Source organism: Dendrobates tinctorius, unplaced genomic scaffold, assembly GCF_039654945.1.
Source record: "Dendrobates tinctorius isolate UK_male_01 unplaced genomic scaffold, ASM3965494v1 ptg000138l, whole genome shotgun sequence".
Lineage (NCBI taxonomy): Eukaryota > Metazoa > Chordata > Amphibia > Anura > Dendrobatidae > Dendrobates > Dendrobates tinctorius.
In genome coordinates this window covers 19,020,645-19,039,211 of record NW_027361806.1, presented here as the reverse complement: position 1 = coordinate 19,039,211, position 18,567 = coordinate 19,020,645, and the positions used below count along the sequence as shown (strand labels likewise).

Sequence of the window (18,567 nt, the reverse complement as noted above, 5' to 3'; positions counted from 1 at the left end):
GAGTGTTCCCTCGGCTTGTGGCACAGCACAGGGCTCCTCTTGCTTATAGACATGAGCTTGAGAAGTGCTTTGCACCTGGACGATCTCTGGAGGAAGCATGGAGGTCAGCCCAGACCCTTGTGACAGCTTCAACACCTCTGGAAACATGTGGGACCCCAACATGTCCAATGTCCTGAGGGAGAGGAGCTGGACTAACCTGAGCAGCAAGGTGGAGGACTGTGGGGGCTCAGTGTCTGTGGCCTTCCCCCTGTCTATGATGATCACTGGGCTGGTGGGGAATTCACTGGCCATGCTGCTGATCTACAAGTCCTACAAGAAGAAGGAGAGTAAGAGGAAGCACTCCTTCCTGCTGTGCATAGGCTTCCTGGCACTCACTGACTTCACAGGGCAGCTCCTCACCAGCCCCATTGTCATCGCAGTCTATCTGGCTAAAAGGCAATGGAGCAACGTGGACCCCTCTGGACACCTGTGCCCCTTCTTTGGACTAAGTATGACCATGTTTGGTCTGTGCCCCCTGTTTGTAGCCAGTGCTATGGCTGTTGAGAGGACTCTGGCCATTAGGTCTCCTCACTGGTACTCCAGCAACATGAGGACCCAAGTCACCATCACAGTCTTACTCTGCATCTGGGGGGCAGTGCTTGGCTTTGCCCTCCTGCCCATCATTGGACTGGGCCAGTACACTTTGCAGTGGCCAGGGACCTGGTGTTTCATCAGCACTGACCACAAGGCTCCCAGGAACATCGCTTTTGCTGCCACTTTTGCCTCTCTTGGTCTGCTATCACTTGGCACTACCTTCACCTGCAACCTGGCGACCATTAAAGCCTTGGTGACCCGATGCAAAAGTAGAGGCTCAGCCTCCCAGGCCAGCAGGCAGTGGGAAAGGATTACAATGGAGACCATGATCCAGCTGATGGGAATAATGTGTGTCCTGTTTGCCTGTTGGTCGCCACTTCTGGTAGGCAAAACTCACTATTACATGGAGCTAAGGCAACCTGTGCCCCAAGTGCTGCAGCATGCTGTGACTTCTAGTACTACAGCACCCCAGAGGCACAGGCTGTGTGTTGCGCTTATGGCACAAAGTTTGCATCTTGCGACTTCAGAAGTTTGTGAAGCAAAGCAGGTGCCAGGTCTGCTGTCAAAGATGTTCTGCAGCTGCTGGCTGTGATCTTTAACCCTGCGACAAATGTGCTGTTTAATCTTACTCCATGTCATATTTCTACAGCTTTTAGTTTAATCTAGCAATCAAGTATTTAATTGGTCTGATGCCAAAGATGTTCTGCAGCAGCTGATATATAAAGCCCCATCTTTAAGTGTAGGAACCCCCCACCACAGATGTAGGATGTCTTCTCTGTATACTGTCTGCTTGTTATATTTCTGCCGTAGTATAGTCCCATAGCAACTCCGCGATCTATCGCCTTCCAAAGGTGTTCTGCAGCAGCTGCTCTAAACGCTGAGCACTGATCCTCAACCCTATTAGTTATTATTACCCTCCATCTCACGATAATGTTCCTCTATTCTATGATTCTTCAGCATTGCAAGCCCTTTCTAGCAATTAAACGGTATATAGGTCACCAGCAAAGATGTTCTACAGCAGCTGCTATTAATGCTGGGCTCTGATCCTTACTTTTACCACATTTCCAAGGTTCTTCCCTACTTCTCGCCACTTACACTTCGGCTGCATTTATCTCATTTCAGCAGTCAGGTGATGGAAAGGTCTGTTTCTAAAGCGGTTCTGCAGCAGCTGTTGCTTTTGATGCTGAGCTTTCATATTTAATTGTAGTAGCCCAATCACATATGGCAGGTATATATCTCTATATACTGCCCCATTCCACTTCCTCACTTCAATCATGTGATTGATAGGTCTGCATCTAAAGATGTTCTGCAGCAGCTGATATTGATGTGGGGCTCTGATTTATAAATCCAGTGGTCCCCACTTCCTCATGTAGAAGTTGTATTTTCTCTGCAGCATTAGAATCCCATATCTCTCCTTTACTGGTCCTCAAGGAAAGCTGTTCTGCTGCAGCTGGGATTCATAAAGATTACTGATCTGCTGCTGATACTTTCTGGAAACAATTCAAATAATGGAGCCATTAGTGCAGTTCTGCAGCAGATCAGCCTGTTCCCACCTAATATGACAGGCTGCTAGGCTTTGAGATTGGACATTTCTGCTCTTTCACCCCAGTGATGGGTCTAATGACAGACAGCAAATTGCCATCACTTAGACCTGAGCCTGGACAGAGCCAGGAGGAACTCTGCAAAGCTGAACCTCAGATTCATGGCAGAGCCCAGAACCGCCTGCCCTTCCATGGGGGACCTGATCTGCAGATCTCACCACTAGTGCAATGCTCTGCAGCTGGGGCTTTACTGCTGTGGTGCAACTACAACTCTCAGCATGCACCTGGGAGTTGTAGTGTTGCCACAACTTGGATAGCACTGGGTTAATACAGGGGGATACAGAGAACAGCATGGAGCCTTAAGGCGGCACATGGGGTCCTTGTGGTTCTGTATGACTTCAGCCTATGTGCCACCATATAGCAGGTGGAAATATTAAGATTATCCCAAATGTATCGCTGTGGGGTCACATAGTGTGGGGGGTGTTCACATGGGGCAGATAGATTGCCGAAAGGTCTTGCATGAATGGAGCGGTTTAGGTAGCCTCGTGGTGGAATTTTACAAATCCCATAGAGATGAATGGAAGAAATGTGTGAGTTTACCATAAGGCTATGTGTACACAGTGTGGACTCTCCCGCGGATTTTACTAAAATTTTCCTGTGGATTTAGTGCATTTTTTGTGTGGATTTACTGCCGTTTTTGTGCGGTTTTCCACCTGCGGATTTCTAGAATGGAGCAGGTGGAAAACTGCAGCAAATCCGTACAAAAAAGTGACATGCTGCAGTTTTCAATCCGCACGGAAAAATCCACAGCGGATTTTGATTTCCCTACACTAGCATGGTACTGTACATCACCTGCAGTTCTGCTGCGGATCCGCAGCAGAATCCACACCGTGTGCACAGGGCCCAAGAGACATTTCGACTGCAGGCGTCACACATCATCATATACGGAAACACAGAAAAACACAGTATAAGTCCGGTTTCACATTAGCGCTTTTTAAGCGCACGCACGGCCGGGGGTAGCTCCGCCCCCGAGCCGGCTCTCTGCCCGGCGTGCACGCCCCTCGCTTGTAGCGCCGCCTACTAGCGGACAGCGGCGCCTGCGATCGGTGCACCCTATCTTTAGCATAGGGTGCGCAGATCGTGCGCAGGCCGTGCGCTAGTTGCGCTTTGACCTGCGCTGCGCACTTTTGACGGTGCGCCGTGCGCGCCAAAATCCGAAAAGTTTGATTTTGGCGCGCACGGCGCACCGTCAAAAGTGCGCAGCGCAGGTCAAAGCGCAACTAGCGCACGGCCTGCGCACGATCTGCGCACCCTATGCTAAAGATAGGGTGCACCGATCGCAGGCGCCGCTGTCTGCTAGTAGGCGGCGCTACAAGCAAGGGGCGGGCACACCAGGCAGAGAGCCGGCTCGGGGGCGGAGCTACCCCCGGCCGTGCGTGCGCTTAAAAAGCGCTAATGTGAAACCGGCCTAACAAATGTATAAAAATACTCTGTTGTAAAAAAGTAAGGGTATGTGCACACGCTGCGGATTCTGCTGTGTTGTACAGTACCTTTATTTCCTATGGAAAAAAAAACATTGTGCACATGCTGTGGATTTTTCCGCGGGTTACAATCCGCAGCATGTCAATTCTTTGTGCGGTTTCACACCTTATCATTACGAGGTGTAAAACCACAGGCTAATCCGCAGATAAACCGCAGGAGTTTTGTGCTAATAAAAAAGATGATAACAAAACAGGGTATTTGGTTGATACGTTTTTTGCAAAAAATGTATACTAAGCTGCTCCACCAACGCCAAGGTATACCCATATCAGAGCAGTCCCTAACCAATGTATTTAAAAACCTGACCATGTGTATGGTACCTATATGAGCAGGATTCAGAAAGGTCATGTCCGATGTGGACACGCTGTGGAAGACGGCTTTAAATGTGCATGGCCCACAAGGGAGGGGTGGAGACCTCCCGAATCTTGCAGAAACAATAATATATCATCATATACGGAACCCATATGTAGTCCGTCACGAGGTGGTTAACACATTGAATGCTTATATGTCATAGATGGGGGGGGGGGGGGTTTGTGAGCGGCCGCCCCGAATGGTTACTAAATCCATGGTGAGCAGGCGGGACTGAGGAGATTTGTCATACTTGACTTTTCTGTAAAATTTCCTTATGTCAAAGTGAAATTGATGGAGCTGCCATTAAAATCAATTCTCTAATTATAGCCAATCTGCCTCCCCCAATAGATGCTGAAGGGGCAGGAGGAGGGAGATGCTGCTGCCATGTTACCCCACAAGTGACCGCAGCTAATGGGGTCACTACCGGTAGTGGGGTCTCTGTGAGGTCAGTAATTGCCTTTACGAGGTTTGGTGGCGCTAGAGATCCCCCTTTTCCACACTCCCTATAGGGTCGGCGGTGTACGTGGGGTCCCAATTAGCGGCGGATTCATCGCTCTTTCATTTTTTATTTTTTTTTTGCATAGTGATTAACTTGATTTTGATTTATTGCAGATTTTCCCCATCGAGTTAAATTTTGAAGTATAATTCTGCAAAAATAAAAATAAACCCAGGTTGCAACTTTGTCACGGTTTTTTTTTTTTTTCCCCTGTGCAGTTTTCCTACAAAACCTGCAGCATTTATTAGTCCCAGGAAAGAGAGTGCGATTCCTGATCCTCATGCACACATTGCTTATTTTTTACTTGCAGATTTATATCTGGAACATGTCAATTCTTTTAGCGTTTCAGAGCGGGGAAAAAAAAAATCTGCAGCAAAAACACATGTGAAAAAAACCTGCGCACATCTTACATTGTGCTTTTCCTGCCAAGAGAAACAGAAATTTCTGCAGCAAATCTGTAATGTGTGCACAGACCCTAAAACCTCCACTCTCTGCAGCGGAAGACCAGGAGTTAAATCTGCACTAAATCCCCACTCGGGTTCTGCAGATTTCCCTGTGGATTACTCTTCTGTCTATATTGCCTGGCAGATAATCAGTAAAGCCAGAAAATCGAAAAAAAAAGTTCTGACTAATCCTTTTGAGTTCCCAGAGATCAGCGGTGCCTCTCATGCCCGGCAGCCGCTTATCCCCACTATATTTAATGCGCATCCACAGACTATTAAGGAGGGAATCTGCTCCGGATTACAGCTACACCATGTCTGTGGCTCAGCACCAGTGTGGTTTTCAGCACACCTCCATATGTTACCACCAGGGGGAGCTGTAGCTGGAGACACTCAGCATCACCTGTCAATCACTCGGATGGGATAGACTGATTGCCGTCCGCTGCTATAAGAGCGGGGGTCCGGATCGTGGCGCCCATGATTTCCGTATACCCCAACATGGCTACAGGTGAGGGTCGTCTTCATGAGACTTCTTCCATCCTGAGAAGTATCTTCTGCCCCATCCTTGCTGATCGGGGGGGTGCAGGACATAGAAGTGACCGCTTTTGTGCCAATTTGTATCCAGAATTGAAATTTCTCACACTCAGATTTAATTTTTGGGATCTGGAATATTTCCAGCTCGTGGCAAAGAATCTTTCAATCTGTTAATCCTCATTTCGTGCTCTACTCTTCATCGTGGAATCGCACTTTATTAGGTTGTTGCAGCTTGAAATATCGGTTTTAACCTTTTTTATTACGTATCTGTGTCCATACCAGTCTAAATATCCAGGATTTATCTGTCATCCTCTGTAACTTGGCTTTCATGTTTTTTGAGCGGTCAGATTCACTTCATCAGCTTTCTGCCAGCACTATAGGTGCTGGGACTTCCTATCCCAAAATCCCAGCATGCATTGTTCTTGCCACTGTGAAATCCTGCCTCTTTGTCATGTCTGTGTGCAGTATGAAAGACAGGAGAGCAGCCTATACTCCCCTCCGGTGTCGGTGCTGTTCCTGTACCATCGGTGCCGGAGTTTGACTGATGTTATGTCATGTGAGCGCTGCAACTAATCAGCGGCTGAAACGGACATCCAGAAGTCAGCGAGCAACAGCGGATCTCACTTCCTCCAGAAGCGGTCACTGATTGGCTGCAGGGCTCACGCGACATGACAATTGATTGACATTTCCCACAGTATCTGTGCAAGTTGGTTTTTCTGGATAAAAGGAATTAGAAGAATAATAATAATAATAATAATCTTTATTTTTATATAGCGCTAACATATTCCGCAGCGCTTTACAGTTTGCACACATCATCATCACTGTCCCCGATGGGGCTCACAATCTACATTCCCTATCAGTATGTCTTTAGAAGAAAGAAGGATATGATTATTAATCATTTTGTTATGTGTCCCAACTTTAAAAAAAAAAAAAAAAAACACTATTTCAAATCAAGACCCTCTGCTGTTTTGTGTATGCAGCTCCTGTGCAGTGTGAGGCTATGTTCCCACGTAGTTTTTAGTCTCTGCGGATTTTGTAGAGAAAACCGCAGGAAATCCGCAGGACAAAGTGCTGCGGTTTATCTGCGGATTATCTGCGTTTTTTCTGCGGTTTTGCCCTGCGGTTTTACACCTCATAATGGATGAGGTGTAAAACTCCAGCGTTTCTGCACCAAACAATTGACATGCTGCGGATTGTAAACCGCAGCAAAACTGCGCGGAAAAAAACGCAGCATGTGCACAGCTTTTTTTTATTTCCATAGGAAATAAAGGTACTGTACAACGCAGCAGAATCTGCTGCGTTTCTGCAGAGCCAAAAACGCTGCGGAAACGCAGCAGAATCCGCAGCATGTGCACATACCCTGATGTGTATGGTACAGTCAGCACTGATTGGACTGCATCTGACTGTGTAGTGACGCAGCTCATTGATAAGGAGGAGAGCGAGTGACACCCACTTGTTACATTTCCAGGAGGAACAAAGGAGGAACATCATACTGCAGAGTTCTAAGGAAAGAGGCTCCAGAATTGTTAATTTCTGGACAATTTAGGCTAGTTTCACATTAGCGTTTAAACGACGCGCGCACGACGCCGCTAAGCCACGCCCCCTGCCGGCTCCCTGCCCGCCCCTTCCTGTTATCGCCTCCTCCGAGCGCAGAGGGCTGCATGTGTTATGCACACCCTATCTTTAGCATAGGGTGCGCAGGCCGTGCGCAACTATGAATATAGTGTGCGCTGCGCATTTTTGGAGGTGCGCCGAACACAGCATGTTGCATTTTGGCGCGCGCAGCGCACGCTATATTCATAGTTGCGCACGGCCTGCGCGCCCTATGCTAAGGATAGGGTGTGCATAACACATGCAGCCCTCTGCGCTCGGAGGAGGCGATAACAGGAAGGGGCGGGCAGGGAGCCGGCAGGGGGCGTGGCTTAGCGGCGCCGTGCGCGCGTCGTTTAAACGCTAATGTGAAACTAGCCTTAGGCTGTGTGCACACGTTGCGGATTCTGCTGCGTTTCCGCAGCGGTTTTGGCCCTGCGGAAACGCAGCAGTTCCGCTGACCATGTACAGTACAATGAAAGCCTATGGGGTTTCAAAAACGCTGTGCTCACGGTGCAGATTTTTCTGCGCGGTTTTGCTGCGGTTTACAAACCGCAGCATGTCAATTGTTTGTGCGGATTCCGCAGCGGTTTCACACCTTTACCCAGGGCCGGTTTTAGGCAAAGTGGGGCCCTAGGCAAAGATTAAAATGGGGCCCCAAAAGCTAACATATTGGACATCACACAGAAGCATTTCGGTTGTATTTATATGCGCTGAGTTCAGGACGCTAAATGAGTGCGATCGACAATATTGAAGTCGTTCAACACTTGTTTCCCGGCCTCTTTCCACCGTCTGAGAAAGAATGATGGGGACAGAACAATCACTAATGGATCACTAACAGATCACCATACAGTATCATGTTATCAGCAGCACATCTACAGTTTACACCCCATAGTCGTCCATATAATATAATGTGCCCCATAGTCCTCCATATAGTATAATAAACTCCTCAGTTCTCCATATTGTATAATACACTCCCCATAGTCCTCCATATTGTATAATACACTCCCCATAGTCCTCCATATTGTATAATACACTCCCCATAGTCCTCCATATAATATAATCTGCCCCATAGTCCTCCATATAGTATAATAAACTCCTCAGTTCTCCATATTGCATAATTCACTCCCCATAGTCCTCCATATTTTATAATACACTCCCTATAGTCCTCCATATAATATAATGTACTCCATAGTCCTCCATATAGTATAATACACTCCTCAGTCCTCCATATAGTTTAATACACTCCCCATAGTCCTCAATATAGTATAATACACTCCTCATAGCCCTCCATTAAAATACACTTAGTTCTCCATATAGTATAATACACTCCCCATAGTCCTCCATATATTAAAATACACTGCTCAGTCCACCATATAGTATAATACACTCCTCATAGTGCTCCATATAGTATAATGCACCGCCATAGTCATCCATGTAGTACAATTCACTTCCCATAGTATAATGCACACCATAGTTCATCATATAATGTATTCCCCATAGTCCTCAATACAGTATAATGCAGCCCACATAGAGCATAATGCAGCCACCCCACAGAGTATAATGCAGCCCCGCCATACAATATAATGTAATCCCCATAGAATATAATGCAGCCCCCCCTCTTATAGTATAATGCAGCCACCCCTTAGAGCATAATGCAGCTACCCCTCAGAATATAATGCAGCTATTCCACAGAATATAATGTAACCCCCCATAGAATATAATGCAGCCCCTCCATAGAATATATGGCAACCCCCTCATAGAGTATAATGCAGCCCCTTATATAGTATAATGTAGCCCTTCTCATATAGTATAATGCAGCCCCCATAGAATATAATAAAGCCCCCATACAATATAATCTAGCCCCCACAGATAATGCCGGCCCGCATAGAATACAATGTAGCCTCCTCATATAGTATAATGTAGCCCCCTCATAGAGTATGATGCAATCACCGCCCATAGAATATAATAAATATAATACAGCCCACCATAGAATATAATGTAGCCCCAAATAGAATAAAATTCTGCCCACCTCCCCATAGAATATAATGTAAAATGTACCCCCTTGGTATATAACTCAGCTGCATAGTATAAAGCACAGCACCACCATGGTATATAGAACAGCCCATCATGGTATATAGCCCAGCACCACATGGTATATAGCCCAGCACAGTGTACAGCCCAGCATAGTATATAGCCCAGCATAGTATATAGCCCAGCATAGTATATAGCCCAGCACAGTATACAGCCCAGCACAGTATACAGCCCAGCATAGTATACAGCCCAGCATAGTATACAGCCCAGCATAGTATACAGCCCAGCACAGTATACAGCCTAGCACAGTATACAGCCCAGCATAGTATATAGCCCAGCACAGTATACAGCCCAGCATGGTATATAGCACAGCACAGTATACAGCCCAGCATAGTATATAGCCCACCATAGTATACAGCCCAGCATGGTATATAGCCCACCATAGTATACAGTCCAGCATGGTATACAGCTCAGCACAGTATACAGCCCAGCATGGTATATAGCCCAGCATAGTATACAGCCCACCATAGTTTATAGCCCAGCATGGTATATAGCCCACCAATGCCACAATAGTATATAGCCCAGCACAGTATACAGCCCAGCATGGTATAAAGCCCACCAATGCCACCATAGTATATAGCCCAGCACAGAGTATAGCCCAGCATAGCATATAGTCGCTCCCCCAAGAATGGCCCCACAGTCCAGTACTCATACTGATATATTAAAAAAAAACAAAAAAATATTCTCACCTTCTCCTTGTGCCTGCGCTGCTGGCTGCTCCTGTCTCCTGCTCTGCCGGCACACAGTGAGAGTGCGATGATGTCATCGCGCCCCCGCTGTGTCAGTGGCAGAGCGGGGAATGATGGGAGAGGGAGCGTTGGCTGACGCTCTCTCCTCCATTATTGCTTTGAACTGTACTGGCAGTCGCCGGTATAGTTCAATGCGGCGGCGGGGGGAGTCGGCACTGGGGGAAAGCGGGCCCCCTGCTTCAAGGGGCCCTATAGCAGCTGTGTGATGTGCTGCTAGCTGGGGGCCCCTGGGGGAGCGGGGGCCCTAGGCAGCTGCCTGGTCTGCCTGCCCCTACGCCGGCCCTGCCTTTACCATAGTAGAGGTGTGAAACCGCAGGGCAAAACCGCAGGCTAATCCACAGGTCACTTTACCTGCGGTTTTACCTGCATTTCCGCTCGGAAAAATCCGCAGCGGAATCCGCAACGTGTGCACATAGCCTTAGACGGAACAGAGATGGCGGCAGCCTCCTGCTGAGACCCTCCCGACCCCTCTCGTTGTGATACACTTGTATCTGATGAATCATTTATTATCTTTTATTAAAAGGGTTGGCAGCAATTAGCCGCTGTGTACCTCCCGGCAGAAGATGATTTTTCTGGGTCTCTCTGTGCCTCGCGATCTGGTATCCATTACACGGTCTTCTCCGGTGGAGACGTCCTGGTCGCTGCGCGTAATAATGACACTTGTGGTTAGAGTAATGCAAAGTGAGACAACGCAAGGAACGGTTCGTGTGTGTGTGTGTGTGTGTGCTGTGCTGTGTGCGGTGCGGGGCTGTGTACGGTGCGGGGCTGGGTTGTGCTGTGTACGGGGCTGTGCTGTGCTGTGTACGGGGCTGTGCGGTGCTGTTCTGTGTGCGGTGCTGTGTACGGGGCTGTGCTGTGCTGTGTATGGGGCTGTGCTGTGTACGGGGCTGTGCAGTGCGGTGCAGTGTGTGGTGCTGTGTTCGGGGCTGTGCGGTGCTGTGTACGGTGCGGTGCTGTGTACGGGGCTGTGTGGTGCTGTGCGCAGTGCTGTGTACGAGGCTGTGCGGTGCTGTGCTGTGCGCGGTGCTGTGTACGGGGCTGTGCGGTGCTGTTCTGTGTGCGGTGCTGTGTACGGGGCTGTGCAGTGCTGTGTGCGATGCTGTGTATGGGGCTGTGCTGTGTATGGGGCTGTGCTGTGTACGGGGCTGTGCAGTGCGGTGCAGTGTGTGGTGCTGTGTGCCGTGCTGTGCGGTGCTGTGTGCCGTGCTGTGCGGTGCGGTGCTGTGTACGGGGCTGTGCGGTGCTGTGCTGTGCTGTGTGCGGTGCTGTGTACGGGGCTGTGCGGTGCTGTGCTGTGTGCGGTGCTGTGTACGGGGCTGTGCAGTGCTGTGCTGTGCGTGGTGCTGAGTACAGGGCTGTGCGGTGCTGTGTACGGGGCTGTGCGGTGCTGTGCGGTGCTGTGTGCGGTGCTGTGTACGGGGCTGTGTACAGGGCGATGCGGTGCTGTGTACGGGGCTGTGCGGCGCTGTGTACGGGGCTGTGCGGTGCTGTGTACGGGGCTGTGTACAGGGCTGTGCGGTGCTGTGTATGGGGCTGTGCGGTGCTGTGCACGGGGCTGTGTGGTGCTGTGTATGGGGCTGTGTACAGGGCTGTGCGGTCCTGTGCTGTGTGTGGTGCTGTGTACGGGGCTGTGCGATGCTGTGCGTGGTGCTGAGTACAGGGCTGTGCGGTGCTGTGTACGGGGCTGTGCAGTGCTGTGCTGTGCGTGGTGCTGAGTACAGGGCTGTGCGGTGCTGTGTACGGGGCTGTGTACGGGGCGATGCGGTGCTGTGTACGGGGCTGTGTACAGGGCTGTGCGGCGCTGTGTACGGGGCTGTGTACAGGGCTGTGCGGTGCTGTGTACGGGGCTGTGCGGTGCTGTGCACGGGGCTGTGTGGTGCTGTGTATGGGGCTGTGTACAGGGCTGTGCGGTCCTGTGCTGTGTGTGGTGCTGTGTACGGGGCTGTGCGATGCTGTGCCTTCACGGATGATCCCTTTAATCTGAGAGCCGCTATGATCATGTGAGCACGGTGGCTCATTGATTAACCCATTTAAGCCACATTCACACGTTCAGTATTTGTTTAGTATTTTACACACAGTTGTGTGAAAAAGTGTTTGCCCCTTCCTGATTTCCTATTCTTTTGAATGTTTTTCACATTGAAATGTTTCAGACCAAACAAATGTAAATATTAGACAAAGATAACACAAGTAATCACACAATGCAGGTTATAAATGAAGGTCTTTATCGTCAAGGGAAAAGCAAATCCAAACCTACAGGGCCCTGCGTGAAAAAGTGATTGCTCCCTAAACCTAATAACTGGTTGGGCCGCCCTTAGCAGTAACAACTGCAAACATGTGTTTGTAATAACTGGTATTGATTGTTTTACATTTGGCCGCTCATGTTTGCAGAATTGTTGTAATTTAGCCACATTGGAGGGTTTCCGAACAAGAACCGCCTTTCTAAGGTCATGCCATGGCATCTCAATCGTATTAAGGTCGGGATTTTGACTAGGCCATTCCAAAGTCTTAATTTTGTTTTTCGGAAGCCATTCAGAGGTGGACTTTCTTGTGTGTTTTGGATCATTGTCCTGCTTCATAACACAAGTGCGTTTCAGCTTGAGGTCACAAAGAGATGGCCAAACATTTTCCTTCAGGATTTTTTGATAGCAGAATTCATGGTTCCATTTACCACAGAAAGTCTTCCAGGTCCTGAAGCAGCAAAGCAGCCCAATACCATCATATTACCACCACCATATTTTACTGTTGGCATGCTGTTCCTTTTCTGAAATGCTGTTAACTCTACACCAGATGTAATGGGACATACACCTTCCAAAAACTTCATCTTTTATCTCGTCAATCCACAGAGCATTTTCCCAAAAGTCTTGGGGATCATCAAGATGTTTTCTGGCAAAACTGAGACAAGCCTTTATGTTCTTATTGCTCAGCAGTGGTTTTCATCTTGGAACAATGCCATGCAGGTCATTTTTACCCAGTCTCTTTCTTAGGCTATGTGCACACGTAGGAAAAGAGGTGCGGAATTTTCTGCACAAAATCCGCATCTCCTGGCAGAATCCGCAGCCGCGGATTTGCCACTGTTTTTATGCGGATTTGCCGTGGAATTGATGCGGATTTTGTGCGGATTTTCAGCAGTTTTTGCCACTGCGGATTTCTATCTTGCAGGGGTCCAGAACCGCTGCAGATCCGCACAAAAGAAGTGACATACACCTCTTTTAAATCTGCAGCAATTCCGCACTGAATTTTCTGCACCATCTGCATAGATTTTTTTTTTCCCATTGATTTACATTGTACTGTAAATCACAGTGCAGATCCGCAGCGTTTCTGCGTGGAAAAATCCGCTGCGGATCCGCAGCAAATCTGCATTGTGTGCACATAGTCTTATGCTGGAGTCATGAACACCAACCTTAACTGAGGCAAGTGAGGCCTGCAGTTCTTTGGATGTTGTTGTGGGGTCTTTTGTGACCTCTTGGATAAGTCATCGCCGCACTCTTCAGATAATTTTAGTTGTCCCGCAACTCCTGGGAAGATTCAGTACTGTTCCATGTTTTCGCTGTTTGTGACTAATATCTCTCACTGTGGTTCACTGGAATGCCAAATCTTTAGAAATGGCTTTAGAACCTTTTCCAGACTGATAGATCTCAATTACTTTGTTTCTCGTTTGTTCCAGAATTTCTTTGGATCATGGCATGATGCCAGCTTTTGAGGAACTTTTGGTCTACTTTACTTTGTTAGGCAGGTCCTCTTTAGGTGATTTCTTGATTGAGAACAGGTGTGGCAGTAATCAGCCCTGTGTGTGGCTAGTGAATTTGAACTCGGCTTCCCGAACATGTGATAAACCACGGATAAATTATATTTCAAGGGTAGGGTGGCAATCACTTTTTCACACAGCGCCCTGTAGGTTTGTATTTCTTTTTTCCTTAATAATAAAGACCTTCATTTATAAACTGCATTTTGTGGTTACTTGTGTTATCTTTGTCTAATATTTACATTTGTTTGCTGACCTAAAACATGTAAGTGTGACAAACATGTATACAAGAAGTATCATTTCTCCTTGCGGAGAATGACATGCTAAGCATGTCGAGATGAGGAGACTTAAAGCCGCAATGCTCCTCTGGGAAATATGCTAATTATGCAAATTGTCTCTTCAGAGAGGTAGAGGATTAGAACTCTAGTGCCACCTATTGGAAGCCGCACGCTCGGTGTCACTGTGCTGATCGCTGGTGAAGCTGTCTGTCAGCTCACCAGCGATCATGTAGTGATTCACCAGCGATCCTGACACGTTGATATTGTTGTCGGGATCGCTGGTGAGTCGCTATGTGTGACGGCGCCCTAAGTCATGTAAGAAGGCTCGTTAAAGGGTCAACATTGACTTTTAGGATCGCTACTTCCAATAGGAGGCGCTAGAGTTCTAGTCCTCTTCCTCTCTGAAGAGACAATTTGCATAATAAACATGTATACAAACATGTATACCACAGGGTTACAGACATCTAAAATAACAAATGGGCCTGTCACCCTAACCAGGTCCAGCGCTGCCTCTCAGCCTCTGCTCTGGATTTTGTTTATTGTCTGCAGCGGTGAGATCACCTCTACAGTGCATGTGACCGCTGCACCTGATCATTGATCTTCACCTCGTGTCTCCTACATTGAAATTTACCATGTGTGATGGAAATATCCTGCGCTGATAGATAAATGACAAGCCGCGATGGAGTATGAAATGTTGGTTTAATGTCAACGCGTTTCAGAGTCACTCCGACTCCTCCTTCTGGACGAGCACTGAGCTCAGTGATTGGCTGCACTGTAGATGTGATGTAGCTAATAAATACAGACCGGAGCAGTGGTAGAGAGGCATCGCTGGACCCAGGCAGGGTGAATAACAGGCCCGTGTATTATTTTAGGCTTCTGACACCCTAAAACACAATAATATTTTAATAGGGACGACCCCTTTAATTCTGGATTCTCATATTTGGCCCCTTATCTGGATCATGGCTTTGCTGCCTCCTGGCCGCCTACAGTCAGCACACAGACTCCTCAGCGGGGTAATATGTGTCTGAAGATCAGTATCAGTGAAGATGATGATAAATGGCCGATGGCCGCTCGCTGTGTTCTCCACACTCGTTGGGTCCCGTCCAGAACTTTCCTTTTATCCCGATGCAGTGCGAGCCGTGAAGGATTCCAGCGTAGCGTACGCAGCTCTCATGTCGCTGGAATGTCAGGACAGATTTGCCTTATATTCCGTAATCCGTTCCTCTGTCTGGGCCCAGACACGCGATTGTAAAACTATAATCCTTAAAGGGGTGAGCGGATAAAGTGACAGCATATCCCTCGGCTATCCTGACGGTTTGTGGGGTCTTCCCGGTAATGGGCTGCTACTTCCCTCGGACAAAATTCAGACTAAGCGCTGCAGTCCATTAACAGCCAGTGATTGACAGCAGCACTCACGTGACACAATCTCATGTGAGTGCCAGCACACGGTGCCGATATCACCGGAACGCCGTCGGTCCAGGACCAGGGTATAAGTAGTTTTTATTTTCAGTGGATCTTTGTTTCATAAGGATCTGTCTGTGTAGTAGACAACCCCTTTAAGCCATTCCAGCAATGACTTTTCCCAGAGGATAAGATCTCAGTGACATTGTATCTCTCACGTTCCATTACTTTACATTGTATCGGCTGCTCCCTCCATGTGTACACTGAGCCCCCTGAGTACAGCCATACATCACTTTTATGGGATGCTGCCTGATACTGAGTGTGTCACTACATGTAATTCTGCAGTATATTTAGGACATGTGTCACTATGAATAATGGTGTTAGTTTTGCTGCACATTACAGTGATTTATTACTGACTTATGACTGTATTTCATGCCGCAGCCGTCATCAGACTTCACGCTGTTTGTTAATTGCATGCAGATCAGCAGATAATTAATCATTGGGTTTAAGTCCTCCTTCACAGTTCTGATGTAGTGTAGCCGGGCGGTTTAGGGGAAGTGCGGGTCACAATTCTCTATAGCAGAATTACACTTGTATGTAGGTACTGTATGGCCCTGGAGTATAGGCACTGTATAGCACTAGTGTATAGGCACCTTATGGACCTAGTGTATAGGCACTATATGGGCATATATATATATATATATATATATATATATATATATTTGCCTTAAATTGTCTGTCATCCACTTCCGACTGGATGTCCCCAAATCCCACAATCCACTGCGCCGCACTGGAAGAACGCTGACCGCCATTTTGGAACACCCAAGTGATGCCGCTCAGATCCCAGCTGCCGCTCAGATTCAGGCCGCCGCTGCGATCACGAGGCTGTGAAAGGGGTGTAACGAGGGGATATAACATATAACTAGAGAGTTGTAATGAGGGGGGAGTAATGAGAGTGATGCCGCCGCCGGACCCCCGCCAGGACCCATCGCCTGACTACATGCGCCGGATCCCGCCGCTTCCTCCCCACCCACCTCCGTGCAGTCACAGCGGGCAGGAAAGACTGTGGCTTCAGGCCTGTGCTGGAGATAGGGTGCGGCCACCCTCTCGTGGCGCCGCACACCATCTCCAGCACAAGCCGCAAAACACCGTCTTTCCTGCCGGTTGTGACTGCATGGAAGTGGGTGGGCCGTCACCCCCAGCGCCACAAAGCTGCCCCATCGTGATGTTACTGGCCTCCCGATGTGATAGCATCAGGCACACATCTAGTAGTGTATAAGCACTGTATGGCCCTACAGTATAGGCACCTTATGGGCCTAGAGTATAGGCACTGTATGGGCACAGTGTATAGGCACTGTATGGGCACAGTGTATAAGCACTGTATGACCCTTTAGTATGGCCCTAGTGTGTAGGCACTTTATGGCACTCATAGGTACTGTAGGATCCTCTCTGCCCGCACAGTCTCATGACCTCACTCCATTGCTCTTGCACGGCAGCATGAGGCCATGGTCGCTCCCTCCATTATGTGGCTGAATATAGTCCTAACAGTTGATGGCCGGTGCCACATTGGCCTCTACCCGTCACCTCCATGTTACACTGTTATTCTTGCTTTTTCTCCATGTTGCCCTCAGTCTGACATGATCTTCTCTCCTCTTCTGCCCAACAGATCATTATGCTAAAGATGATCTTCAACCATACCTCAGTGGAACGCTGCGACCCCACCTCGCCCACCCAGAGCGCCGACCTCCAGAAAGACTGCAACTTCTTCTTAACGGCGATTCGGCTGGCCTCGCTGAACCAAATCCTGGATCCTTGGGTTTACCTCTTACTGCGACAGATCCTGCTCAGAAAGTTCTGCCTAGTGGCCAACGCCGTGTCTAACTGCTCCAACGACGGACCCAAAGAACAGCCGATCATCCTGAGCACGGAAATAAGAAAACCTCTGGGCTGATAGCAGAGAACAATTGAGAGAACTCATGCTAAAAAACAAAATGTGAAGTGGTCCCTCCGGACCGTCTGTTCCAGGAATGGAACACCAAGCTGCTAAATGGACTACCGTCTAATTTATCCTCTGTGCCAAATGTATCGATCCGAGGTCTGTGAGACGCGGCTCCGACTGTCGTGACACTGCAGGGCATGCTGGGAGTTGTAGTGTACAGCAGTCGGAAGGAGCTGCAGCTTGCAGATATCTGGTCTGGGTTGTATATATGTATAAGTAAAGCTGCAAATACAACAGAGATATATTCTATGTAATATCGGAAGCATCCGGGATGACGATGTCCGAGCATCTATCCTCCATGTATGACAACCAAAGCGCATTGTTCCCAGCGGCATCTGCTAAGTGCATGACAAAGTCTATAACATGAACGAATGGCCGGAAATAAAGCAGATCATCAGAGCGGCCTCTGGTGTATTTATTGTAAGGGGAATGTGCGGCCAAGGACGACGAAGTGAGAAAAAGCAGACAACATACAAAAATCGCCATAAAAATAGTGACGGAAGCCGATCCTGGTCCCAATCACCATCTGAGACCCCATTACACAGGGCCGATGCCAGGGAGCACAGGGCTTAGAGGCTCCAGGAGATCTGGGAAAACATGGGTTTTACTTGTTATTCCACTTAATTCACCCACAGCAGTTCTGTCACTTACAGTTGTCACTTTGTATAAATCAGTCATTTTTGTGCCCAAAGTAAATGCCGCTGTTCTTCTGAATCCGGAGATGTTTCCCTTTTGTTCCAGCCCCTCTCTGTTCCTGAGATATGGCCTCCTCTTCGCTGTATGTCAATTTACTCTTGTTAGCCAAGTGGGCCGTCTCTTCATGGGTGTTTTTATGACAATTACGCCCACTTGGATAAATAAAAGACTTAAGTCTCCTTCTTCCCTTTATGAAACTCATCTCAGCAACGAAGAACATTGCTGCGGTTAATGGTTGGGTGAAGAAATTTATTGTCAAACTACTGTGTTTTCATTTTTTAAACCATAATGACAACCCAAAACATCCAAAGGACCCTGATCAAAAGTTCACATACCCTGGTGATTTTGGCCTGATAACATGCACAGAAGTTGACACACATGGGTGTTATGATTGCGTCACCGTAGGAGGCAATAACAGAAATGCTAGCTAAGTACAGAAAACCAGAGAAGTTGGCAACTATCAGATTGCAGACCCCTGAACCTATCAACACAACTAGCAGTAGCCGTGGGGGGTTCCTACGATGACCTAGACCCCTCTATCACA

The 18,567-nt window shown here is 48.1% G+C and overlaps 1 protein-coding gene across 1 annotated transcript; it reads left to right on the top strand.

The window, feature by feature from the left end:
* PTGER3 (prostaglandin E receptor 3) lies at window positions 1-17,726 on the top strand. The gene is made up of 2 exons (XM_073544782.1): window positions 1-955; window positions 16,995-17,726. Exons 1-2 carry the CDS (start codon window positions 98-100, stop codon window positions 17,277-17,279), a joined length of 1,143 nt encoding a protein of 380 aa, XP_073400883.1. The 5' UTR covers window positions 1-97; the 3' UTR covers window positions 17,280-17,726.
* Window positions 17,727-18,567: the final 841 nt, after the last annotated feature.

Excerpts from the sequence above, each read along its gene's own strand:
- PTGER3 (XM_073544782.1), top strand. The coding sequence starts at position 98 with ATGGAGGTCAGCCCAGACCCTTGTGACAGCTTCAACACCTCTGGAAAC. Across the intron at positions 956-16,994 it reads CCTGTTGGTCGCCACTTCTG|ATCATTATGCTAAAGATGAT; the intron begins GTAGGCAAAACT and ends TCTGCCCAACAG.